This window comes from Filicampus tigris, chromosome 22 (genome assembly GCF_054856515.1).
Source record: "Filicampus tigris isolate MCC_2025a chromosome 22, RoL_Ftig_1.0, whole genome shotgun sequence".
In the NCBI taxonomy this organism is placed as follows: domain Eukaryota; kingdom Metazoa; phylum Chordata; class Actinopteri; order Syngnathiformes; family Syngnathidae; genus Filicampus; species Filicampus tigris.
In genome coordinates, this window is record NC_141238.1 from 5991713 (window position 1) to 6018603 (window position 26891).

Below are 26891 nucleotides of genomic sequence, written 5' to 3' on the forward strand. Positions count from 1 at the left end.
GGAAACAGAAACCTTGCCACGGTCATTGAAGCCTCACCACGAAAATACAGTAGATGGTAGACGATGACAAAGATGGAAAAAAATGGGCTTCCGACTCTGCTTAATTGGTTCATTTTTTTAAGGTTCCCGTCTATCGTTTATCGCCTACAAAATGGGCGTCCGTCATAAACGGTGGAAGGGCCAGTCCATCACATAGGCGGAATGCCCAGCTCTGTAAACTATGATTTAAAAAGTTTGTAATTTGGGCAGAATATCAGGCTAGCATGAAACATCACAGCGATGTTAAGTTTCTTATACTCCGTCAACGTTGTGACTAAAATATGTGGTCATTATGGGCAGTCATACTGACAATCTTGACGTCATACAAAAACACTACAATGCTACAAAAAAATATCAAAACTCAACATAAACTTTCTCCGTGGAATATAACTGTAGCATGAAACAGCAAAGCCATGTTAAGTGATTTATGAGCCAACGAAGGTTTGACAACAATCTGAAAGTGTTAAGTGAAATTTCCAGGTGTGCATACTCTCCAAAACTCTCTGGCGAAACTGCGATTGTGGACATGTTGTTGTGCGTAGGGGTGAGCACATGTGTGAACTTGCAGTGAGGTGAGCAGTCGTCAGTGTCGTCACTAACAACACAGTGAGTGAGTGAGTGAGTCATTGCGTTGGACGAGTGTTATGCCCCTACTTATCACATTTATAAACTACCCGTATTGTGTTTAGATGAAAGAGTGTAATAGTCACTGAGTAGATAATGCGCTATTGTGCTTATACCCTATGTGCACATTTTGCACATCTAGGACATGAGACTTTCAGGACATGAGGGTCGAGGCAGTGAGTGCTGCAATTGATTGCACGATGATTGCAGAGAGCACTCAGCAGGTCACCATGACTGTTTGCAGCAAACAAGGCGGAGCTTCTGGTTGTACTTTTCCACTGATTTTCTACTTTTGCCTGACAACATGGTTCTCATGCCTGAATACACCGTTTTGGTTGACCCCTCGCCAGTCTCGAGTCTCAAGACCCTTCCGATGTCAGAGTACAGGAAGTGTGATGTCACTCACATAAGGTAAATACTGGCACCCGCTCTTCCTGTTTTTGTCTCACTTGGCTGACCTGACCTTAAAAATATGGTCGTAAAGTAGAGGCCTTGTTAGATAAAAACTAGCCACGAAGTTGTGTGATTATGGCCCCTAAGAGTTTTGATTGTGACATCATTGCAAGTTGCAACAGAATGGAATTCACTGATTAACCAAGAAACAAGTAGAAAACCGACGCGGTAAAACTCTCTATATGAATACTGATATTATCAGGGATCAATAGACACAAACGGTTCACATCTCTGGCGAACAAAGTATTGTTGGACCACTGCACTCGGCATCTGTTAGGCTAACGAAAAGTGTTACAACAAGGATCAGTTATGTCGGTAGGCTTTACATTTCTCTTGATGTTTCAAGTATTTCTTATTGGAACGCTATGACTTTCTACAAATAAATGTCATTTATTTAAGACGTTATATCGTTTTTATGATTCACAATCAAAAGTGGCTACCAAATTTATTACAGAGCCCATTTCTAACAGTCACCAAAATTGCCATACAGGTAAAAATGTTTTTAGAATGGGGAATACAATATGGGAGCCTTTGTAATACAAATGAAACAATTTTTTTTGAAACAAACGTGTACAGTTCTACAATCCGTACCACTCAGTGGCATCTTCTGGACACAGTTAAAGCCAAAAACTTGCGAAATGACTTGTCATTAAATTTAAGACATGTTAACTTCTTAAACATTAACGTTACTAACACTGTTCCAATCGTGACAGTTGGACCCAGGAACAGATTTAATATATTTCCATGAGACACTTTTTTCATCCATCCAGCCATCCATTATCCAAACCGCTTATCCTCACAAGGGTCGCGGTTATGCTGGAGTCTACAACCGCAACAACCCCCCCGCCCCCAAAATTGGGAGATCAACCAACTTTTGAGGCACTTTGGACTCTTTAAAATAGAGCAACAAACTCAACTGTATGGCTTATTCAGAGCAAAACAAAGACAGTTGGCACTATTCTTCCCGAGTTCGAATAACCGACGTCCTCCAAACGCAGCACAGCTTCACGCTATGTGGTTGTGTTTATTTCCAGAGCGGGTGACGTGCGCGCAACACTCCTCCTATATGTGGCTCGTCAGACGCTGGCGGGGGCTGCCATTGGTGAACTGTTGTTGCTGTAGCAGCTTGTGCCGTCGGCTTCTAGGAGGGAGGGAGCGGGGGAGGCGGCATAAAACCTCTCTACCCCATTAGAGGAGCTTCACTTTGGAGGAGGGCAGCGGAAAGGGAGGACTGGTAAAGAGCAGAAGGATTCCATCTGAAGACCTCCCCCTTTTGCGTGGTATTTACCAACAACAAGCTTCTGTCTGTCATCTGTGTCAGCGGACTTCCGCGAGGAAAACAAGCCGCCTACCGTGATACACTGAGCACTAAATGAGCACAGGAACCACCGCACTTCGATCTGGGCTCAAAGTGGAGAAAAAGACGCACCGACAAGCGCGCAGTGAACAGAAAAAAGCGCACACAGGCCGTGGCCGTTGCCTTCCTCAATGCATACCCTTTGTGCCCGGGGAACCATGAAACCAGAGATCAACGCCGCCGTGGGATTTTTGTCGAGATTTCTGCGGGTAAAAGGACACGTAAACGATCGGCAAGTCCAAACGTTCAGCCAGAGTCTACAAGACATTTTGTCAGGTGAGCAAAAACCCTTCTTAGTTTCAGATCCCATTCAACAAACTACACATCTGTAGAGGCCTCTTACAAAATGCGAGTTTTGTTTTCCTTCGGCGCTAAAATGGGCTACAAATTCGACTTGCAGTCGCCCCGTGAGGCAGTCAGAAGAAGCCTTCTTTGTTCTCGCCGAGTCTCACTATCAGCGCCACCAGAGCGCACCGCTTTGCGCAAGAATGAGGCGACAAATGAGGGGGGAAATGGCTGACCAAATTGCACGATTCGACGATTTAATCAACACAATCGAATATTTTGCTGTTGAGAACCCATACAGGGAGTTTATAAGCGAGTCACTTTGTGAGTTAAGAAGTGAGGGACGGGGGTGGGGGGAGAAGGAAGTGCGCCGAGCTCGACAGCAACAGTGAGACGCTGCACAATTACGTAATGCAAAGTCATTTATAATTAATCGAACAATTAACCACCCCAAAAGAACCCTTGTAATTATAGTGGTTTTTAATTGCTATTGATTAGAACGAAATTCCACTTCTTATACAAGTCCCAACATTAGGTGTTTCCTAAATCAATACATTTTCATAATTTGTGTTTTATCGTTTAACATGGAAAAAAAACGTAAGCTAAAACTTTTAATAAAGTTGTATTCTCTTTTCATGACATCATCATGTGCATGTTCATCCATATAAGCAGAATTAGAGTAATGAGTCCTACTTTAGGGAATTAAGGTCTTTTTCCCCTGACCCTGCTGTAAATCTGCTATACATCTGCTTCACTCCATGTATGGAACAGCAGATCAAATGATGACCTACATTCCCACCGTCAGGGCCCCCACCTATCCGGTAATAAAATTTGAGACGGGACGCCTTAACTCCTTTGAATCGGGTAAAAGCAACAAAGTGTAGTACTTTGCATAATGTGTGTGACTGTGTTATAGTATTGCAAAGTTGAACAATGAAGACGGCAAAGTGTTCAATCTTTGTCTTTCATATAAGCGAGATGTTAGTCATGTTTTGTCAGCGGAAAAAAACAACAGGGGAGTTGGCTTGTAAACACACAAAAGTTTCTGCAAAATGGATCCTGCCGTGGTGGGGGAGGAGGTGTTTTGATGGAGCCTATAGCAGGACATTAAAGACGGGGGCGGACGCGACGTCATCGGTATGGAGGAGGAGGAAAGGAAGGGGGGGGTAAACTGAAAATAGACTCAACATGTACGGGAATTGGGGTTGTTTTTTCAATATTTACAACAGTTCTCTTTTCTGTGTTATGTGAAGGGGAATGACCACATTGTTTATCAACCTTTGCTACACGAGACGGGCTCAAATGAACTCACCTATAGCATTTCTGGTGTGAATAAATAAGGGTTTTTGTTAAACTCTTCAGGTTTCAGTGCGTCGTCCGCCTTCCGCTTCCCATCCCCCCTTCCTCGTGTCCTGGTTTTTAAGAATAGGCTGTGCCGAGCTGATCCCGATCCCAGCTGCTCCGGGGGTTTGGAAGTGGATGCCTTTTGTGGCTCGGCTCGGCAGATTCGCCAGTGCTTTTCCATTAGCTTGTACGGGCTTCTGTGAGGCGAGGGGGGGGAGGGGGGGTGTATGTGAGGTGGTGGGGGGGCGGGGATTGTTATTGTGTTACTATCCCTGTTGTTGAATAAAGGTGCCCTGTCCACTAGCCTACTTTACGTCTTTGGTTACAATGGCGTCTGCATCAAGGGGAATTCAATATGGATGAGCCCTATCCAAGTAGACGGGAGGGGCTTTTTGTGTTCCTCTGTAAATGAAAAGCTCCAAAGAGGCCTGTATGTGTCAAGTTCTTAATGCCGCGGAGGCGTGGAAGGTTGTGTATTTTTCTTCCTCACACGTCTAAGCGACAGTCAACACTTTCAGTCAAAGCCTAAGGGGAAATGAAAGTAATGGCGTCACTCCTTACTCTGGAAAAACTTCCACAAAAACAAGATCCTGTCCCTTTAAGAGGGGGCGGAGCCACGCCTCCCAGATGGCTGGCCGAGACTTGGGACTTTCAGTGTTTTTGTTCAGCCAGTCATGGGAGACTTTGTGACACTGACGGCAGCCGGGGGAGGGATTGTGCAATTCAATGAGTTTCTCTTTTTGTCACGTACGCACAGGGCACTTTTGGCCGCCTGTTTTATGGACGCTTATCAGGACCCTAACAGGTGTTGCTGTTTTTCTTGGCTTGCCTGACAATAATTGCACTTAGCCAGATCCAGACTGAACATCCACAACAAAAAGCAAAAACTACCTGAGACAGACTATCAAGCTCTAAAGTACCAAGGACGTGTAGTAATAAAAATTCAATCTCATCAATTATTTGTACTGTATATCAGAAGAATATGACCTTGTGAAAACACTCGCTCTGAAAGCAGCAGCATTGTGATGCGACCCAGACTTAATGACTTGTGCTGAGTATTCCCATTTCGTGAACCTCAATCCATTCACTTTCCATCAGTCTGCACTGCACCAGACTCCACTTGTCTCGTTTATTATAACAAGCTCATAGTGTCTGAATTACAGGAACCATATAACCTCACAGCTAAATTCAACCTGTATCGTCCTCTTCTGTGTGTCCCGGCAGAACAATACAAGCACCACTGGTTCCCAGACAGGCCCTGCAAAGGTTCAGGGTACCGCTGCATCCGGATCAACCACAAGATGGACCCTCTGGTGGGGCAGGCGGGCCAGCGTATTGGCTTGACCATCCAGCAACTCTACCTGCTACTGCCCAGCGAGCTCACTCTCTGGGTGGACCCCTTTGAGGTGTCCTACCGTATTGGCGAGGACGGCTCTATCTGCGTCCTGTACGAGTCGCAGCCTATGCCAGCGGTCATGCCAGGAACGGTGGTCGCCAGCTCACCCTCGGGGAGCGGCGGCTCGGGGAGCCCTATGGTGGACAGTCACATCAGCTGCAAGGAGGAACTGATGGTGCTGGGCAGAGCCAGTCCCTCCAAAGCCTACAACATGATGACTGTGTCCAGTTAAATGGTGCGCACTTTCGGCCGGGCCTACTAGTCGTTCAGGGTCACACCTTGGCTAGTCAACATGAATTTGACCGGATCAGGGCAAGCCTTTTTAAAAGCTAAGAATATGAAACGAAATAGTGAAAAAGGAAAAAAACAAAAGAAAAAAATCAGAGGATGTGCCCTATCGTCCAAGTGATGGAAACCTTGTAGGTTTGATATATAACCACCACCACCCACCCGTTCCCCCCATTATCATCTGTTCTGTTGTGTCATTGGATCAGCTGGGTACCCATTTCTTAGGAGAGTACTTTTGGAGATGGAACTGTTGGGGCAGCTACACCACCCGACCAGGACGCCCACCCCCCCCTCGACTGTAAACATGGTGATCAGCTTCATCCCTCAAGGGGCTGTCAGCATTGACTTTGCACTTTTCTGACTTGTGGTTACTATGGGTACATGCTAAACACACCACAGCATAAAACAAAACAAAAAACACCAAATTGTATGGAATTTATTCCTAGAATTATCCCCCTTGATATTCAAAGTTTGAGGTTGTTTAATTGAGGAGGAAGTTGAAGGCTTAGCCCATCGAGGTAAAGCAGCTCTAATGAAAGCATCTATTTTGTCTAAAATCCTCTTTTGGACTAGAGGGAATCTTTACCTGCAAGCGACTGAAGCCAACGTCCTCGACTTTCCCCCTCAGTGACTCAACCTACTCCTGGCCTGTACGTAAGTGCAAGTGTTTGCAACACCTGTTACCTATGGATACCAGTGTGTCTGCCGCAATCCCACCAACCATGTTATGTGTAGCTTTCTGAGGGAGGCCAGAGGACCTGTCACTTCCCTCTCAATTTAATGAATGTTGTTGAAATTCACAATCAAGTTCCTGTGCTTGCCCTCTTTTCCTTCACCATGTGATCTCCTGTTTTGCCAAATTTCAAAGTGTAGCAAAGAGGTAGGGGGGCCAATTCTGCCCAAATCTGTTAGAATTGACATTGAATGCACTTTGACATTAGATTGTGTGGGATGTGTACTTTCTTTTTTTTTTTTTTTTTAAATCACCTGCATTCCATCCATTCGAATGTCAACTTTTACACAAATTTTTCCCGCCCACCTCATCTGTTGTTGTTCATACTGTAGCTCACCAGTTGGAATAGACGGCTGTCTATCAAGTGGGGAGTGCGAGACTCTGGATTTCAAAAGCATTTTTTACACTGTATTTGTGAACATTTCATAGCTTTTTATTGAAGATGGAGGATGTCTGTTGGTGGTAGGCGAGAAACCGTGGTGTTCTCGTGGCACTGTTCATGAAGCTGATAGGTTTAATCGAAAGGGTTTGGACTAAGTGACGGGGGCACGGAGCACTGACTGTCAGATGTTCATTTTGACTTGAATTTTTAAAGCAACACCAGGCCTTGTCAGCCTTTTACTTCACTGGTATCAGTGATCTCCAAGGGCCCTTACTTTTTAAAAGGGAAGTCATTTTATAAGCTTTGGAGGTGCATTTGCCTTACCTCTTCTCATAATTATGAGCCATTAGTGATTTCCAAGTGACCACCAGACAACCTGGTGGTCTTGACTGCCCTCACGCATATACAGCCTGGCAGCTTCGCCCGTCCCCTCGCCCGACTTCGAGTGCCTCAAGTGCCACATATCACCCCCCAGCTTAGACCTCCCTTTCAGCCAAAAGCAACGCCAGCACTGCTAGCCTGATACCACCACCCTAACCACACTTGTGCAGGTAGACTTAATGTGACACATATCACCGTCCCTCACCCCTGGTGGAGTTGGCGAAGGAATACCAGGATGTGGGGTTACTGTTTTGTGATTAAGGAGCGGGGCAGGGCCAGGGCCAGACTCGTGTCCAGGGCAGCTAAAATCCCTCTGGGCCTCCCCGCTCCAAACTTGTTCAGCAACCCCACCCGGATGCCTTCAGCCCTCCCTCAAAAGTGACGGACAAATAAACCAGCACACACACACATTCAAACGTGGAAGCGGGCGGTGGGGGGTTCGCGAGAAACTCGTAAGAAAGAAGATGAATAATTGAGGGTACCATAGCCTTGTTGTCTCGTTTTCATCTCACTGGATTGCGCTGCATTTAATTACTGAGTAGCATCATTGTTTACATGCATATGAAAGGATGTGATGGCTACACCCACACCCAGTTCTGGGGCTGTATCTGTCACAGCAGGCTGGGTGTTTTTAAGCTCCCCTAGGCTTGAGAGGATCATGGGTAATCGAACTATAGCCTTTGACGCACTGCACCCCCTATTTGCCTCACTCACTGCTGATACACTCGTCAGCACTGTGTGGCATGAAAAAAAAAAAAAAAAAGCACGATTTTATGTTGTTGTCCTGAAGAGGAGATGGTTTAGTTTCTTTCCACCACTTCCCCCTTCCTATTCATGTGACACATTTTATGTTAGTTGTATTTTATGGTCACACTGGTAGATTTCCCCCCTCCTCTTCCTAAGATTTTTAATCTGTTTTATCAGTTTGAAGACCCAAAATTTGAGAAAACAACCAAATCCCCTTTGACGCCTTCTCAACCGTTACCACCACCAACGAAAAATGGCTTACGTCCTCGGTAGGAGGAACGATTTCAATGGCATCCATTCAGCTTGTGCGCAGATAGCTTACAGAATTGTCATAGAGTGCTTTGAGTGAAAAACATAAAAATAAAAAAATTAAGTCAGAGGTAAAATAGCACATTAAATGCACTAAAATGTTAAAATGTTTTCTTCTGGAGACGCAAGGAGTCTCTCCTGGAATGTATTGCCAAACTCAGGCCTGGGACATTCAACAAAAGACTCTTAGGAAAAGCTTGTTAAACATGTTAAGTCGTGATACAGAAAGGGAACAGTCGTTTTATTTTGTTTTTTGTTGGGGTTTTTTTGTCGGTGTTGTCAATTTTGTCATCAACTGGTTGAATTATTGCCACTTTCACATTCGAGGTGTTTTACATATCGTAGAATGTATTGTAAATGTACAAGCAATGGTAGAGTGCATAAAATTACACATGGGAAGTGCCAATAATTGAGCTTTTTTTCCTCTGGATGTGTTCCTTTTTCCAAGTCATCTTTTAACATGTGTAACGCTTTTTGTAAGTGAAGCCATTTTTGAAGAAAGTGTTGGCAAGGACCAAAGTTGTTTTGGTTTTAAAAAAAAAAATTGAAAAAATAGTTTCCACAATCTGTAATCATAGACGTATCCTCGGTTTTGTTAATTTTCTTTTCCTTTTTTCCTTTTTCTATTTACATATAAAAGCCGAAAATAGACAAAAAAAATCTGAGCTTACCCAAGAAGAAAAAGCTTGTGATCTCATGTCATCGTTATCGTGTTTATCTTTTTTTTCTTTCCTTGGGTATGTTGCGATGAACTGCTGTAAATTTGTACAGTTCATGTAAATTGATTGTGCGGAAGTTGTACAGATTTCTATATTTTGGAAGAAAAAGTTTTTTTCTCTGTAATAAAAGATTTCCTATCTTGGCATCATACATCTTTGTGAGCTGTCATTATTATTTGCCTGTTTTGGGACATTATTTAAGGCACTTTACATTATTTAAAGTGGGTGATCTAGTACATAATGGAAACAGACTAGTCCATATTGGGATCTGACATCTTCAATGTTTTGAAACTGGGACTGGGACATTGGAGCCAAGAGGACTGAGAAGGAGATCATGTAAGAATTCCTTCTCTCTTAATAATAATAATGTATTTTCCACTGCTTTGACTTTTCTGTTTGCCTATCTACATATTTTTCTGTTTACTTACCTACCTAAAATGGTGTACAAATGAGCGTTAATGGCACAAATGTTATGGTTCTATGTTTTTGCTTTATTCTTTGAAATGTTTCGCAGACTATTTTCTGCTTTTTTTATGCGCAAAAAAGTCATACCGGCCTCCTTTCAACAACAGCGTGTTCTTCCACCACTTTAATCAAAAGACAGGAGAGCGTGGAAATCCGAGAATGACATGACGGGGAAGCTGACTTTGCCCATTTGAGCACATAAAGGAGGCAACAGCATTGACACACGGGAAAGGACCGTGGCAGGGCTCATAATATGAACATTTTTATGACTTCTTAAGCCTTTTGACTAAATACTTCAAAATATTCCATGTTGTAATAAGCATGAAATCAACAATATATTGATAATATACAGTAAACTTCCACTATGTAACAGTTTAGTTTTTCCGGTCCCGCGAGGTTGATGATTTTTTCTTTTAAGTGTTATTACAGTTGTTACCCTTTTTTTTATGTTTGTACAATATTTTTGTGTTATCCAATGCACACACTCTCTCAATATTTTATACATGTTTAAATGTTTGCGTTGATTCTAGATTCAATCAAATACGTTTTAACAGCGTAAGGCAGTCAAGGCATTTTGTCCCTCTGTGAAAAACACAGAACTTCTAAAGACAACCAATAATGTACATTTTTAAACAGGAGACAGATGTCTAGAATTGTTTGATGCCACTCAAGATTTTTTATTTTGCCAATAGCCAAATGGAATGAAAGTTTAACAGTGAATACAAGCAAGACGTGCTCTAAATTTAACTGGAATATTTTGCAAACATTTGCCTCATCTTCTTTAAATAAATATTTGATTGCTGTCGGAACATGTCAGATGATGTTGGCCGGAAAGCACTGACGGCTTTTGCTTGGTTATGACAACTGCAAACAAACCTCGCTTCCTTTTTTTTTGATAAACTAGTGATGTGACGTAGTGAGTTATGAGCGTGAAATTATGAGAACGCTGAGGTGACAGTCCCTCAAAATTAGATTTCTCATCTCATTAGTGCATTTGTATTCACGTGAAAGCTGTTAGAACAAAGGACTTACTTCTGTAGTATGTGTGTGTGTGTGTGTGTTATTGCTCATAGGACAAAAGCTAAGCTGCAGCTGCGCACACCAGTTAATTCATTATCTAATGTCTTTATTTGTGGTTCAAATTGGAATTTTCCATAAGAACTGGACACAGATGACATTCATAAGGATGATTTGTATGGATGTGGTATAATATGTTAAGGGTTGCATAAGAGCAGTAAAATTGCTTCCACTACCCTGCATTTTCTACAACATTTCTGTGTAGCAATGGGAGCTTTTGCCCATTGATGTCTATCTACTGAGTGTCCCAAATCTGAGTATCACTGACTTTCAAACATTCCCAAACAAAACACCCCCCAAACCTCACCCCCAATTCCCCACAAAGCTTCTCAGGGCCTCCTGGAGTCTCCACCAGTCATCTCTCCCTAGTCTCCCAATTCATCCCAAACTTAATCCATCCCACCCAGCAGTGTCCAAACAGAGTATTAACGGAAGACAAGTATGGAGGACAAATAAGTCCACAATCACATGTTTCAATATTGTTAGCATGCCAGGAGGGTTGTGTGAGGTTATGGTGGAGGTGTGGCAGCTGAAAAGAAGCGAGACTTTGCCCTCATTCAAACATGCAAGTACAGGTGTGTGTGTGGGGATATACCTTGCACATATACAGTATGTGTTTTGACACGTGCCTGAGCAAACATGTGTCCATTAACACAGCATAGACCTTTCCCCTGGACAAAGCAGTCAGAGTCCTGCACACTCAAATGTTTTATGCTGATGCAATGCCATCAATCATTTTGAAGTTTGTTGTGACGTTTTAAGACAATAAAATTGGGAATTTGTTTCAAAACTCTTGGCGGTGATTAAAGCTGAACTGAAACTAGGTCAGCTGGAGTGTTTGTTGGATGGTTTGTCACTAAATTCCAAGGATGCAGGGTTGAAGTTTTTTAAGATCAATTTAAGACTGATGTTTTGGTGCCTGTGTCTACAGAGATATGGTCTTTTTTGGATAGTTCTTGTTTGGCCTTGTTATGGAGGTAAACAGGTCAAGAGCTAATATTTGTTTTTCAGCTCCTACACACTAAGTATACCTCCCAGATTCTTACCATATCTCTAACTTGAATCTCTACCATCTATCTGTTGCATCCTTCACCTATCTATATCCCTTCCTCCCTTCTCCGAGCTGTCACCAGTCAGCACACACTTGCACAGCAATTAATTTCCACTGGGTTGATTCTAGACCCTTAGCGATGAGGCCGTTTAAGGGAGATGGTGAAGGGTCATGTTGTCGTGGCTTCTTATGGGTTAAAAATGTTTTATGTACAAGGGATGTTTGGGTAGAAATTGTACTTCATTGCACATTTTTCCGGTATGTACAAAACATCCACGCTGTTGCTATTTGTTATTTTAAGACCTGTGACATAACGCCACCTTGGCTCCTCTCTCTCTCACGCAAAAATAGCTGTCAACTGACAACTAGTCATTACATGTCCAACATAAATGAAAATGATACAGGGTAGGCAATAGTTGTGACATCATAGTAGTGCAATGCAGTTAACGGTAACTCCAATGGAAGGGTGCCAAAATAGCAGTAGAATATGATCCGTTTAGAGGTTTTAACAATGGTGAGACACAAACAAATCTGCGAGTGTAACTCGCAATACCATATTATTAACATTATGTTCTATATAGAATATGAGCCTAACAGTGAACTTATAACCAAGGTACCTACCAAACCGTGACTTCTGACATACCGACTGACTAAAAGCTGCTAGTATGCCTGCCTGTGTGTACAAGAGTCCATAGCAGGTAGCGTGAAACCATGTGTTTCCCATTTGAACCTCACGGAGTGATATGTTACTGCTTGTTTACGACAACACTGTTTGTTGGATTACTGTTTGATCTCTAAATCAAGCATTTGTGGATGCGATGTTACCCCAACCGAAAGTCTCTCTGTCTATGAAACAAATTTCTCATTCCCGCATTCACTATGTTCACAATGTGCCCAGTGCGATAATGATAAGCCATGGCACTAACCACGTCAACGTCCGTTTGTCTTTTCCCACATATGGTCTGCAAGTTGGCGGTCAGACACGCCGGCAACATATTCTTGCGGCCAACCTCTCCCAATCAGAAGGCTTTCAAGCACTCGCAGAGAAAAACAGCCACCTAAATATAGCCCGGCCTTGAGGTTCAGCAAGAGGCCCTCTGCATGCAGCCGGGCCACACACACTCACACAGACGTGGATTTATTTAGTTGGAGCCTTTCATTTGAAAAGAACCTCACAATCAATAATGTGAACTTTATGGCATATAGCCGGGCAAAGCTGGAAGGTCTGAAGGCATTGTTTGTGTCAGCGGCTGTCAGTTGATAAGTGAAATATACCCAAGGGGCGAGATCAGGAAATGTTTACATCCTCTAAATACAGTTTTGTTGCCATTTAATTCCTAATGCAAGCCTGTTCATCATGAGCTCTACTTGTAAACACGTGTTCATTTAAAGCACCTTGTTGCTTGTAAACAGCCCGCTAACCAACAATGTGATGATCGGCACCGTTGCTCTCGCGGTTTGTTCGCTTTGCTGGATAAAGACTAGAGAACACAGCACCTCAGCTGTGTCTTGTTTGTGCTGCGTGTGAAGATCTGAAGCAATGCAGCGGTGGCAAGTCAGCGACACAATGGAGGGGGGAAAAGCAGGAGGCGACGGAATGGAGTGAATTGAGGATTTGGAAAGACAAGAGGTGTTTAAGAGCCGAAAGGAAGTGGGGGAGCGATCAGGTCGCATGAAAGGGAAAGTTTATAAAAGAAGTAAGATAGTTGACAGGAAGATGTAGGCCTCATCCTCCCCACAATGAGTACATCTGTGGGAGCACACACACACAGTGTCAAACACTATCAAAACACCCACAGTTGAGATGTAACAGTCTGCGGCAGACACACGTTAGTGAAAACACATAGGTGTAAAGGGGTCGGGAACACACTGTGCCGCTGTAAAATGGGTACATTGGTCTACTAAAGCATGCAAACAGGCACGTACATACAAGAACACACAAGTCAACATACTCATTAACTTTTAGTACAAACATAGTGGTGAAGGTTTTAATCAAATGTTTAATCCCACTTATTCATGAACACCACATTCCCAACTCCTTGTTTTGTCCCGGGGAGATATTCCGACTGTGGCAGTGAGCTATAGATAACAGAACAACCTACATGAGGCCCAAGTGTCAGCTTAATGACTAACCATGGCAAACTCATTTCCCTGTGGCACTAATATGTTACTCATTACACATTAGATTGCTTCCCAGTCAAAGACAAACAACACAGGATTGGTTGAAAAATGCAGTGAAGAACCAGTGAAAGGTACCAAATAACCAGGTTTTTGGCATCCTTGTGTTGGTACAGTGTAGTCATGGTAGGGAGGAACGAAATGGTAGTCTGCTGATTAGTTGTCAGGGAATGTATGAGGAAGTTGACAAAAACTGGTAACAGAGGAGATATTTTGTAACCAAGATGACTAAAAAACTTGTTTGATTAGCCTATTATGCTAAACCAGACTATTCTGTAAAAACCAACTGTTCAGAAATTGACCAAACCACTTGTTGAAAATGTGTCTATTAAAACTATCTATGGTTTATGACTACAGGAAGCCTACAGCTATCTTAGAAGCCAGGTCCACTTGCTATAATGTATTCTTGTTGTTTCGATGGCTTCCTGATTGTTGTTTTTGATTCATTCCAATTAAGTTAAACATCTTTTGACAGCATTACTGATAAAATCTGGACAGCTGTGGAGGCTCAGTTCCATATTGACATGGTTGCCGTAGCTACCACCGTTTTCAAATCCCTGGCTGGCTAGACAAAGCAGGGATTATCGTTAGAATCTTAACATTTCTAAAGTACATTTCACAAATGTGGCATCTTAGACGATTCGCACAATGCAGCAGTCAGTGCGAGCCGCACTCTTTCACACCTGTCAGTGGTTGGGGGCTGTATGCAGGGGCTATTTGTGTTGCGACACCTCCACCCACTTTTGGCAGTGGCCGGAGTGGGTTCCACCCATGCCGTGCATTCCTGTGCGCCGCATTCGCGTTATTGGCCTACTTGTGTCGAGGGGGTGGAAGCACACATAAAACAGACAAAGGAGGTGGAGGCGAGGTAAATTACGACTTGTACACATCACTCCGGAGACAAATGTTTTCTGTACGTGCCTGTACTCATGGACGGAGCGTAAAATAACGCCAACTAAACAAATAGTTCCCAGTGTGCATAACATGAAAGCACACAATTAAGAGTGAGCGGGTAGCTGCATACAACTCCATAATACCTCTCATATGGAAAACATCTGCAACCCTTCTTTTATAATCTCCCTCCTGCTTTTCCCATATTTTTCAACCCCCTGCTGCACACAACACTTTTGGCTTCTTAATGGCTCTCCACCACAGCCGGGGTTGTTTTGGAAATGTGAAAAAAAACAACAACATAAGAGCATTTCAGTGAGAAGCCAGTTGAAGTGCTGACCTCTCTAAAAAGCAACAAGAGCCTCTCAATGGGACGCAAAAGCTGTCCTAAGGGTCGGGAATGTCGCAGTGCTGTGACTCTTCGCTCTGCTGTGAAAATTCATGCATCGATGCTGTTTACTTGTTCTGTCATTGTTGGCATATTTCTGTTTTATCCGTGGGTGTTGGTACTGCAGTGGCGACAAATGAAAGCTGCGGCACGCCACTAAAAACTCATCCATAAACCCGCGGGGCCAAAATGGCCCCAGAATACACATTCATGACTTTGTCAGAAATGTCAAACATGAGCCGCCATGACCCTCTGTCAGGTCAATTACTCAAGACACTCAAACATTACTACCTATACTTAAAGTGTACCTCCTGTAGCCCATTTCGAGGCATTGCAAAAACTGAACAATATTGTAACGTTTGATGAATATCTGGTGCTCCCATTTTTGTATCTAGTCTTGTATTTGCCAATATACGGTTAATATGCGGTTAATTTTAATGCACGGCGCCATGTTAGGAACGGCTGTGACTTCAAGTCATTGACTAGGCTGTCCCTTGTACCCAATTGCTATTGAGTGATACAGTAGATTACTCGCTTATAGATATACATCTTGATTTTCTTTTTTTCTCCCGAGGTGACCCTAATACGCCATCGTACAAATGGTATTCACAAACTTTATTAAAAAAAGAAAAATTTAAAAAGCCCACTGCCAGTCAGACTGTGAGCGAGCGTTTCTGCGCCGTCCGCTTCCTCATCCGACCGCAAGACGTCCCGGGATTCATCCAACCGCATCCAGACTAAGATATCTATTTATTTAGCTATTAATTGATTTAAACGGAAAGCAAGTAACCTAACCCGCATCACAGACAGGCTTCTGCCTTTGCATGCGGCGACTGATTATTTATTATGCGCTGTAGCACCGGCCCCATCTGACTCAGAGTCAGCAAAACATACGTCGTCAGCGATCGATTGACGGACCTTCCAACAGTTTTGACTCTGGAAAATTGCGAGAATGACTCATATGGCGCATATTTTGCTTGATAGATTGCTAGAAGTGTGAACCTTCAACACGGATACTTTGGATCAGCACTAACATCACCTCAGATGCCGTGTCTTGTTCTCATATATACATATACAATTAAACATATCTTCAAGCACGATAGAAATAGGTTGATTTGACAACCTAGAGTTTTGCATACTGCAACAACTGCACAGTTTGGAAATTGAGATCATGAATCTATATCTGAAGTGGGCACAGAAACCTCAATTGCACAATCTTATTGCAACAAAGTCAATCACCAAAACGAGACGAGAGGATGTAAACTATGTGCTACCTCCGTAAACACCACACAACCACGCAGCTTCACACAGATCAACAACTGAGTGCAACATGAACCCTGATGCCAATTTGTGCCATGTCTTCTTCGCTAGCAGATGCTCACATTCTAGACGAGACTGTGCGGACAAAGCCACCAGTTGCTTAGGTTGGAAGCTTGCTGGTCGTCTGCCAACACACAGGGGAGTGACTGACCATGCTACAATGGAGGGTGTGAGCTCGCTTGGGGGGAAGGAAGGTTGAGGCGGTAAGGCCTTGAGGGGGGTGGTAAGAGGAGATAAAGCCAGACAGATGGAGCAGACAATGAGGCATAGACACCCAAACTGCATGTCAACAATGCTCAGCCCCCTCCCTCTAGGCCTCCTTTATCTCCCCCTGTGTGCCAAACTTTCTTTACATTCTCACTCCTGTGCCAACTTTGAGTCAAAAGTTTGCCAGTAATCACATTTATGGCCGCATGCGCCTCAATAACAACAAAGAAAATGTTCCTCCTTCTTCGTCCTTATTGGGCCATGATCTGACAGAAGGAGGACAGTGGTAATATACAGTTTCAGAAAGCTTATCCCATCTTCTAAGCTTTCCAACCTCAACTGTCCCAAGAGCCACGAAGCACCGTCCTTTTACTTCCGCCTGTCATCCATCTTTCATGGCTCTCGCCCAAAAAGAAAGCTCACTTTTCATCAGCTCTTTTCTTGGATTTGAACATCCTTTTGGAAAGGGAAGCATCACCTTTGACATCCGCATGAATATGGATGTGTTGTGGTCAAGAGCAGGAAAATTCCACACCCATTCCCGATTTTGTCACGTATTGTTTTGTGTGAATAATAAATCCTGGATCCGCACCAATATTGAACAAGATTTTCTTGGCCCATGTCCGATGTGCTCCAAAAAATATCCTGGGACAACAAAAAAATCCTTGGCAGAGGTAATAATTTGCAATGAAGTACTGCTGTGCTGACACCAATAAGCAGTAAAACTCCATGCATGTGTGAATGCAAAGGTGCATTCAGGGAAATTGCCTCGTCAAAGCCAGTGTGGCTCTTTGAGGATGATCTTAAGAGGAGACAGGAAACCAGTCAGCTAGAGGTGTTGTTCACACACAATCAAACACACTTTCACAAGAATACTCACTGATTCCTGAACACAACGAATGAGGCCTTACTTGTATAAATATGACCCACTGAACTGAGATTCAACATACTGTATTATCCAAAAGCTAACAGCAGACATCTGGTAATGAGACTACAACCCTTTCTGATATACATCCACGAAAATTATATTCCAAGGAGTTAGGTTGCAAACTAACTGAGACTAAAGTTGTCAAATTCATGTTTGATTTTTTTTCAAGAAAAGAAAAAAAACAATTGAGTATACAGTCACATTTTTCTCATAAAAGCTTGCAATCTTGCCAATGTTCCCTCTAATAATCCATGTGCATTCACACAAAGTCCCTGAGCATTCCTTGGACCACGGTGAGCAACATCAGACATGCACACAGTGCCTGAACCAGTATTACCAAACAACCTTTTATCTTAAAAAAATAAAAATCGGGCTTTAATCTTGTAAGAGTACTAACGTTTGACCCTGAAAAAGTATGTTATCCTAAATAAACAAAAACGTTTTTTCTTTCCCTTTTCTATGTAGTCCTAGCACTCTCATATTTCCATAAGAGTTTAGTGAATGTCAGTGAGCTGATTTCATCTGCTGCAATGACCTGAGTTATGAATCACAATTCAGTCATTTAGCATTGACGCATTTGGCCTATCCGGGTCCTTTTGGAAATTCCATTCCATTACAACAGACATCTTGCATTGCACAACAGCTATACGATCGATCTACTGTACATTTCCTCTAAATCACCTCGTGAAGCAGAATCCCAAGCGGCAAGTTTGTTATTGTCCATATGTTTCTGTTTAGCCTGGCATATATAAATCCAAAAATAGCCTGACAAATAATTCCAGTATATACCCTGATGATGCATGTCTGTACACAGTGCTAGCGGCGGGAACCAGACAAGGAAAATGTGATGCAACATCTGTATCCTGTATCAGATTATGCCCATTTACACTCTAAAACCCCTTAACCCCGCACTTGAACGGACAGGTGACAGGTGTTGGTCCTATGTCATGTGAGTTTAATCTATTTTCATTATTGAAACTGCTACAGAAATAGGTCTTTAGCAGGTGATTATTGCTACTGTAGTGAACAGGGATGTTATATAGCTTTACATATCATTTCTACAAAGTAAAAGGGACACGACTCTTACTCAATGGATTTTTTTAATTGATGTGTAAGCACATTTGCATTGTTCTGCGGAAGACAATTTCGCCTTTGACTTTAAAGAGGATGAACTGTTTGCATCTAGAAGGAATTGTGGGACAGCATTACCTACTGTCTGATGGTTCTAAATTTAAAACGACCATTGAGGCTCTTTTCTTTTCAGTATTAGATGGTTTAACTCTTAAAGCGCGAAAGCAGCAAAACTGCACTAAGTAAAATGTACACTAGCCATTTTCAACTTGCAACCTTTTGAAATAGTGATACAAGAACTGAATATTTTTATTGAAAAAAAACTCTGGCACCTAAAGTGTTAAGATACCTCCAGGTTATTTCACTCAGTTTGGTGCCTTCCTGAGCAAAATCTTTGGCCGCACCCATAAACAGTTTATTGACAAAGCAGAGTGTCATAGGTGTTAACCCAGCTTTTCAAGTACTGTGGGCTTACTATGAGACACAGCCAAATATTTTGACTACCATTTTCTTTTAAAGTCTTTTCTTATGTTACAGCTCATAATTAAACCTCTACTTCCTTTTTCAAATGTGCTTTCCAATCATTGCATATCTCCATACATGATATTGAGCTCCCTGATTGAATGGACTTATTGTATTTCAGGGAACAAGTGAGGGTTGATGTAGTAAAGATCAATGCCATATGTCAATACTTAGCATCTGAGTAACATCAGGCAACACTTGCTGAGAGTTTGTGGTACCAGTTTTTATGGTGTTCTTTTTAGGGCTTAATGGTGCAAAAGGAGTTGTATACATCAATGATGACAGTGGAGCAATACACTCAATGGAATGACACTAAAAGGAAAAATACTGAGTCTGTTAATGGCTCACTAACACAACGTCACATGTAAGAATTTACACAAGAATGAAAGGGCATCACAATCAACTATACACTATGGATGAATGCATTGGCATTGCTGGTTAAAAAGTGCAAGGTTGACACAATACTCTATTGAAACTAAACTGGTATAAAAAGAATTACATATTGGCGTCATTATTTCTCATAAAAAATTTTAATACAATATACAACCCACTCCCAACAGACAAACAGCCTTGACCTTGAAGACATGAATCATCTTGCTTATAAGTGAAAAACACAAAATATTACTGCTAAAAAACCCAAACTAGGACGTCTAACCATGTAAGGGATTTTAGTCTGTGCAGAGATGGTTGCATCACCTTGTCGAATAGGAACATTACTTACTATATTTACCATCCCTAATGGGCGACAGATTAGATGTCCTCCTCCTGTGTGGACACTGGACACTTGCTAATGGATTTGTTGTGTTCACAGCACATCTTACAACATTTGGTATCAATTTGTACACCCGCCTAAAACAGATGTCGTGCAGGAGAACATTTTATCCATTTAAATCAGGAATCAGCGCACAAATGACTGAATTCAAGCTTGAAGCTGCAATACTTTCAAGTGTCTGTATTGGGGAAAAAAAGACTGAAAGATGTAAGTGCTTACTCTTCTCCTTTTCTTAAAAGAACAAAAACATTCAAAAAAAAGACTAAAAAGGAACACCTGCCTCGCATTTGCCTTTGGAACATGCCCCTTCTTGCCGCACCCCCTGCCCCCCCCCAACACACTCGTTGCAGAATGAAGAAGAAATGTTCTTTCACTTTAATCACCATAGATACCCCAATAGAAGTTCTCCAATGGGTCCTCCCTAGCCATCAACAAACCAAGTCCTGGTCCCTGTGTGTAACCGCCGGCAACAAGACACACACTTGTTTGGCTCGTGCATTGCCAAGCGCCCCTTTGTGTGTTATCTGAGGGGGTGTGGGGGAGAAAAAAGCAGGGGTAGGGTGGGCAAAGATGCTCAGCCAGAAAGACACCCCGAAGCAACATGTGTTCCTCAAAATAGTGTCTGTTTCGTCTTTTCATGTTTCTTTGTTCATGACCTACAGTATAAACCCCACCATCCTTCTGTAGCCCACTGGCCTATTGTCCCAAAAACTAAATCATGCACATGCAGCCTCTATTGTCCTGTCACTATTGGCCTAATGCTGCATTGGACAGACACCCTTGTACACAAGGAACCTGTACACCAGTCTGTTGTAAGATAAATTATTAAAAAGTTCATCACTGTCCATCCGCTTTTTGTATAGCTTGTTTTGCTCTGTAATGGTGTTCTCTCTTTATGTCCAAATCCCTCATTCTGTTGTTTTTTATTTCATGGAGCCATCACCCTGCCATGAGGTATGACTCTGTCATTGCATGGGCAACTGAAATTTGCGAGAGGTGCATCCATCGTCAGACTAGAACTCCTCTGGGTCAAATCCAAACGTAAAATGGATCTGCTCCTCTAGTCATAAACACAATTCTGATAGACTGATCCTGCCTATGCTGGTCATTTATACATTTTTTTACATTTCTCAGAGGGATACTTGTTACTATGAGAGGGAAGGTGTGTTGAATGGTGTCTATTAGTTACATACAGCAGTGAATTTATGCCACAAAAATGAGCAAACTTAAAAAAAACTTCAAATGTTTTCTAAATGTTTTGGCTTTTCATTCATACACTTGCAGTATTTTAGGTCACTAAAATATAGCTTTCAGAGAAAAGGTTTTCATTGTTTGCATGTCAATTCTTTTGTCTTGAATCAGAACATTGATGAGGTCAAATTTATGTTATCTTTGTTTTGGGTAGACTCCCTTATTTCCTTAGCATTATTTGTTTGCAAGTCTGACGCATACTTCTGAAAGGCAACATAACTGTCCCAAAATCCCCATCCATCAAGTCGGCACACCGCGGTTTTAATCCCGAGCGCCACCCAGGGGAGCCTTTCAGGCCACGTTTGGCCCTGTGAAGGTGTAAAAGGGCGGGCAGGTGCCTGGCGGGACACTTCTGTGGTCTTTCTGAAGGCCTCGGAGGACGCCCAGCATGTGGGTCCACTCAATAGTTAGACTAAAAGGCCAGACCTCGGCACAAAGAGACACCAGCTTGGACAGGATAGCGTTCGGCAGATCATAGGGGGCGGGACTCAACGATTCCAGTGATGTCACAAATGCCAGTCTGCAGTTTTTTTGTTGCAAGGAGATCATTTCCGGCTACTCTATCACCGTGAGGTGAGATAGTTCTCAAAAGAACTGATGCCTAATTGTTCATCTGAATTAAGAAATGAAGTCTTCTCCAAATGTTTTGACTTTCAAACTGTAAGTGGGTTGGGCTCCAAGGTCAAAAAGGTTAAGAACCCCTGCATTAGATGACTGAGACAATGCTTGCAGACAGCTTATAGCCAATGGCTAGGTCAGGTAGCAGCCCCTGCATTTGTCTGAAATGGAACACAGACATCGCCACAATGACAAAAGACGAGACAATAGCTCAGCCTTCCAACCCCCAACCTCAACCCCACAGTCAAAACGTGTTCACAAGACATTTGTCTCCTAATCCCTGCTTTTGATAAAAACAGTGTGATCGAAGGATGTTCATTCCTCAGCCAGGGAAAATTGAGTTATATTTATGTATTGCTGTTATTGTGCTGTCCCGTGGAGAGATGACCCACTTCCTACAGCTCAGACTGTGCAACGGTCTGAGCACACACAGGCGGTTTTGGGGTAAAATTCTGCTTGTTATGATAGAGATAGACGACCTTTTGTTTAACTGTTTCTCTGTGTGTTGGGACCAATGTTCGCTATTGGCAAATTTGAGGATTTGCTCAAGGATGTAGAAAAAATATAGACAGAAAGATGTAGAAAAAATATAGACAGAAAAAGCTGTCAGTCATGACAAATCAAAATTTTCTCACATTTAAGTACTAAATCACTGAGATGACTATCTTTTGATCTTGAGCCACGGAGAGCTCACATGGTCGCCCTCAATAAAAAAAGACATTCATGGGCTCATCATGTGCATGTTGTGTTAGTGCCTCATTGCGCTGCATCAACCTCAAAACAACCCCTGCAGTCTGTATCAATCAAAGCCAAATATACTGAAATGTTTATAAACATCACATGAAAGTTATTGTGTAATGTATGCCTTCAGCCAAGCAAAAGCTGATCATTCTGTAGAACATTGGTAAAAGCTCTTGTCATAGTGAGCATCCATGTCACGTGTCAACGCCTACCCCGATATAAATGTTTGCCGTACAACATTTGATCCTAATGGCATGTATGCTGTAGGAGCAATGGGCGAGTCCTCATTTTTCCTTTATTCTTTTCCCCGCTACAGCATGCCAGTGATGGTTGCCACACTTTCGCTCCCTCTCGTAAATCTCACATTGCATGTTGCGCGCTAATGTGGCAAGAAAGCAGCATCAACTCTGTGGTATTTCATGCAAAAAAAATTTTGCATACAAATGAGGAAGGACCGGGATGCATACATGCCAGAAATTGAATGACCCAGAGGGAGGGAAGCACAAAGAAATGACGTAATCGCAAATGAGAAGTCACGTGGCTTTTATGCTTTGAATAGATGTGACACCTGAATCCTATCTGGAGGTCTTCACACAGACATTTTAGGCTACCCTCATGACATAAGCCTCCATGATCCCCACCTTCTTCACCCTCATCCTCATACATCACCACATTATCACTTACGCTCGAGGACCACATTAGAAAAGCAGAGGAGGGGTCTATTGTTTAAGGATGAGCATAACCATGAACATGTGGCCATACTGCCAACAGGAAGAGAAAATGGAAGAAAATATGGAGACTACTTCCACTCTTCCAGGAAGACTTTCTGCAAGTGAACTTTCCAAAAGAACCACCTTCATCCTTCTACAATCTCAGGATGTGTAATTTTAACCATATTGGTAGTCCATAGATTGTTATGGTCGGAAATAACTTTTTAATAGAAAGTCATACAGGGATGAAGACCACATTTTTAGGGGTGAACTTTCCAACAGTACCACTCGGGTCCTTCTACAATTGTCCGAATTGAGATGGTCGCTGTCATGGCAATCTACAGATCGCTGTGTTCCCAAATATCTCTTGAATGTTACTGATAAGATGCTAGCAGTATTTGTTTATCACTTTGTTTATGGTAGCTGTCTTGTCAATAATCACATGATAAAAGCAGCCAATGAGCACAGCCACCCACAAGTGCAGGTCCGTGCAGCAATGAATCACTCAAGGAGAGTCAGGGGAGCAGTTTACGCAAGTCTGTGCAATGAATGCAATCTGCTGTGCTGAGCAGTTATTTTCCTCCTCAAACAACAACAAGCCGTGGAATGGAGGTGAGAGAACGCAAGTTAGGACGCAATTGTGGGAAAATTAAGACGATCAAAAGTCACCTGTTAAAGTACACAGGTCCCTAATGCTAAGATACAACCATCTTTCGGTTTTCACGTGTCGTGTGTGCAGCCATTTTGTCGCCTCCACACAAAAGCCCCAGATGTTGGCTGCAGCTGTGGTAATTGCTTCATTACTGCCGCTGCTACACCAGAGCACACGTTCTCAAACATATTAAAAACCACATACAGTCAGTCACCTAGAGTGTGTATTTGACTGTAGTTGATGATTTCTACATGTTGCATCAGCTGACGATTCTTCGCTTTGTACACGCACACTCCCGCTCAAACTTCACGAGACAAATTTAAAAGGCTATGTTCCCTTTGGGGATACCCATCACTGTGGTTCGGTAGGATGGAAGTAGAAGGCGGGTGTGATAAAAATAATAGGCATAGGTGGAAAAATACATTTAACATCATGAAATGAAAAATATTACATTTGCAGCTTGATTTTGTCCCTCTCACCCTGAAGTGGTAGAAGGCTGATGATTGCATTATTCACGCTCATGCAGTGGCCTCTGGCTCAGTCTGTATGGTAAAATGGGCAATTGTTATTGGATGAAAACATGCTTGCCTTGGCTAAGGAGGAAACACACAGTTCACATCCCCTCATGTCTCAGCATTTTGTCATGAACAAAGGGCCACAAAGTTGGTATATTCTAAGACCCAAGAGCATTGACAGTGAAGGTAGGCCAGGTAGACAAATCAAGGGGACGTGTTTTGTTGACTTGTTGACTTTGCTTTTTTATTTGATGATGCTAAATCCCAATACCAGGGTCCAAACGAGAGGCTGGTCAGGGACAGAACTGACACCTGTGCGGTGTTGCCCCTACCATATCAAATGTTGTTCAAATTGTCTGGACAAAGACTTCCATATTTCTAAAACATAAATGTCCAGCTAAACGTGCAGTTCCTCCCAAGTTTAAAGAGTGAAGGTCAATGTGCATGAAGCCCTGTGTGTGTGCGTGAGCACGCATGTGTGTGTCTGCGTGTATGTGTATTTTAATCCAGTATCCGTATCTACTGATGAGTCTGTCTGATCCTGGACTCCCCGCACATCTAATCCCTGCACACTTCTGTCCACTGCTGCTGTCTGTGTTGGAGCTTGTGTATGTTTTCAGGATTAATACCTCAAACATTGTTCGTTTCAATCAGTTTCATATAGTAAATGAGCATGAAGCCTGCTTAATCCACCTTTCCAGGCTTGGCAGCCCATTTAGTGGGATTAAAAACTGGAACCCGTTGCAAAAATAAATCAATGAAACTGAGAGCTTCTAGAAACCATTTTCCATGAATGCATCTCTTCAACACCATACTATCATCCTTCCACAAAAGTGTTCTCCAGAATGTTTTAAATTAATGAATGCTCTAAGGTCAAACAAAGCTGATTCATATAAATCAACAAGGAAAATTCCTCTCATCTGATCATCATCTTGCGTTTCTTTAGGATCTTGTTACATTACTGTATCAGGAAATTCTGGCGATAGGAGTCATTCTACAGTATTTAACATTCCCTTTATCTGTCTTTATACGCCTTCAAATATTCCAAATCCTAATTCCATTTTGTGGCACTTTGCCATTTCCTAATTGGTAGGGCCAATGTTTTGTACAGATTTGGAATTCACAGAGCCTTGGTGGGGAAGGCGCACACCAAATATACGTCCATCAAGATGGCTGCTGTGGAAACTAGACGTTTGAAGGTCGCTTCTCTTCAAGAAGGCACTAATACATGCATGGAGCGGGCTGTAGGGAGGCCCACCTGGAGATGAAATGAGGCAAATAGAGGAGGCAATAGGGGGATCTTGTGGGGGGGTGTGATGAGGCAGATGGATGCAATACGCTCACTCACACAATATCCCAAGAGGCACAAAGCCGGTCAGGCTGTTTTCCTGCATTCAGTGAGCACATTGTAAAAGACAATCCCGTATTAAGCCCCACTGTGCCCACACCTCCAATGCGCCGCTGTCTGGACTTCATTTGAATAGTCTCAACTCAGCGTGTTTTAATCCCTTAACCTGTGAAGCTAGGAAATTCTAGATTTGTGCCTGGAACACAATAAGTAGCATACTTAGATTTATTTACAATGAAGCAAAGTAGTGTTTTAGGCTTTTTGAATCTTTCATCAGCCATCACCATGAATATGCAAGCAACAGAGAGGCACTATTGCAGACATTTACATTGGCATGCACCCGTTATGAAGACGTATTGCTCTCTGTGTATGTGCCTTGAAGGTGTCGCACCTCCTCTAATATGCACTGGAGCGCTGAATCAATCTATCTGCATCGAGTCACCTATGAAATGTGATGTCAAATGAAAATGGATCTGACCCCAAGGTCTATTGTCCCGCCGCTGTTCTTACACGCCCTTGATGCCGAGTGATTCACTAAATCTCATTCACAGGCCCGATAGTTTAAATGGAGTGTTGCGCAGTGGGGAACTTAATTGGACGGAAAGCATAAATGTGAAAATGTCAGGAAAAAAAAAGACTGCAAACCAGACATACCCATCTGACTATAGGGCCAGGTGTCAAGTGTATGCTTTTCTGCCTATTTTATACAGATGATTTTGTTCTGTTGATTATATTGAAATGGAAATTTAAACTACCACCATGGGCCATGAACCTACACAAGGCTTTAAAATCAATACGGTACAGGGAGTTACTGATTTCCGACCAAAGTACAGTATTAAGTATATTAGGTCCTCTCGGAAGTCTAATGACGTAAATCTATCCATAGATGATAGATTTATACAGTATTTCTTAGACAAACATTATTTCACTGGTAGCTAAGCTATCACCTGTGTCTTTACTGTGATCTTTACATAACGATGGTATCGGACAAGATCTTTGGTTATTCCACCCTATTGTCTCTAATGGCACTTTTGCATTAGCCTAGTTCCACACAGACACGGCCTTGCTTGGCCCCAAGTGGTCGCTTTTCCATTACACTTTTTCGGGGCCGAGCGGTTACAATGGAACC

General features: G+C 42.6%; 1 protein-coding gene and 1 long non-coding RNA gene across 6 annotated transcripts in view; one reads left to right on the forward strand and one right to left on the reverse strand.

Annotated features, from left to right (window-relative positions):
• The window catches only part of LOC147126656 (uncharacterized), a 68264-nt gene that overhangs the window by 29739 nt on the left and 11634 nt on the right, over positions 1-26891 (reverse strand). The gene's annotated exons all lie outside the window — the stretch shown is intronic.
• On the forward strand, positions 2293-9208 carry btg1 (B-cell translocation gene 1, anti-proliferative). Its single transcript, XM_086022320.1, has 2 exons — positions 2293-2749; positions 5327-9208. The coding sequence occupies exons 1-2, from the start codon at positions 2605-2607 to the stop codon at positions 5728-5730; spliced, it is 549 nt and encodes a 182-aa protein (XP_085878446.1). The 5' UTR covers positions 2293-2604; the 3' UTR covers positions 5731-9208.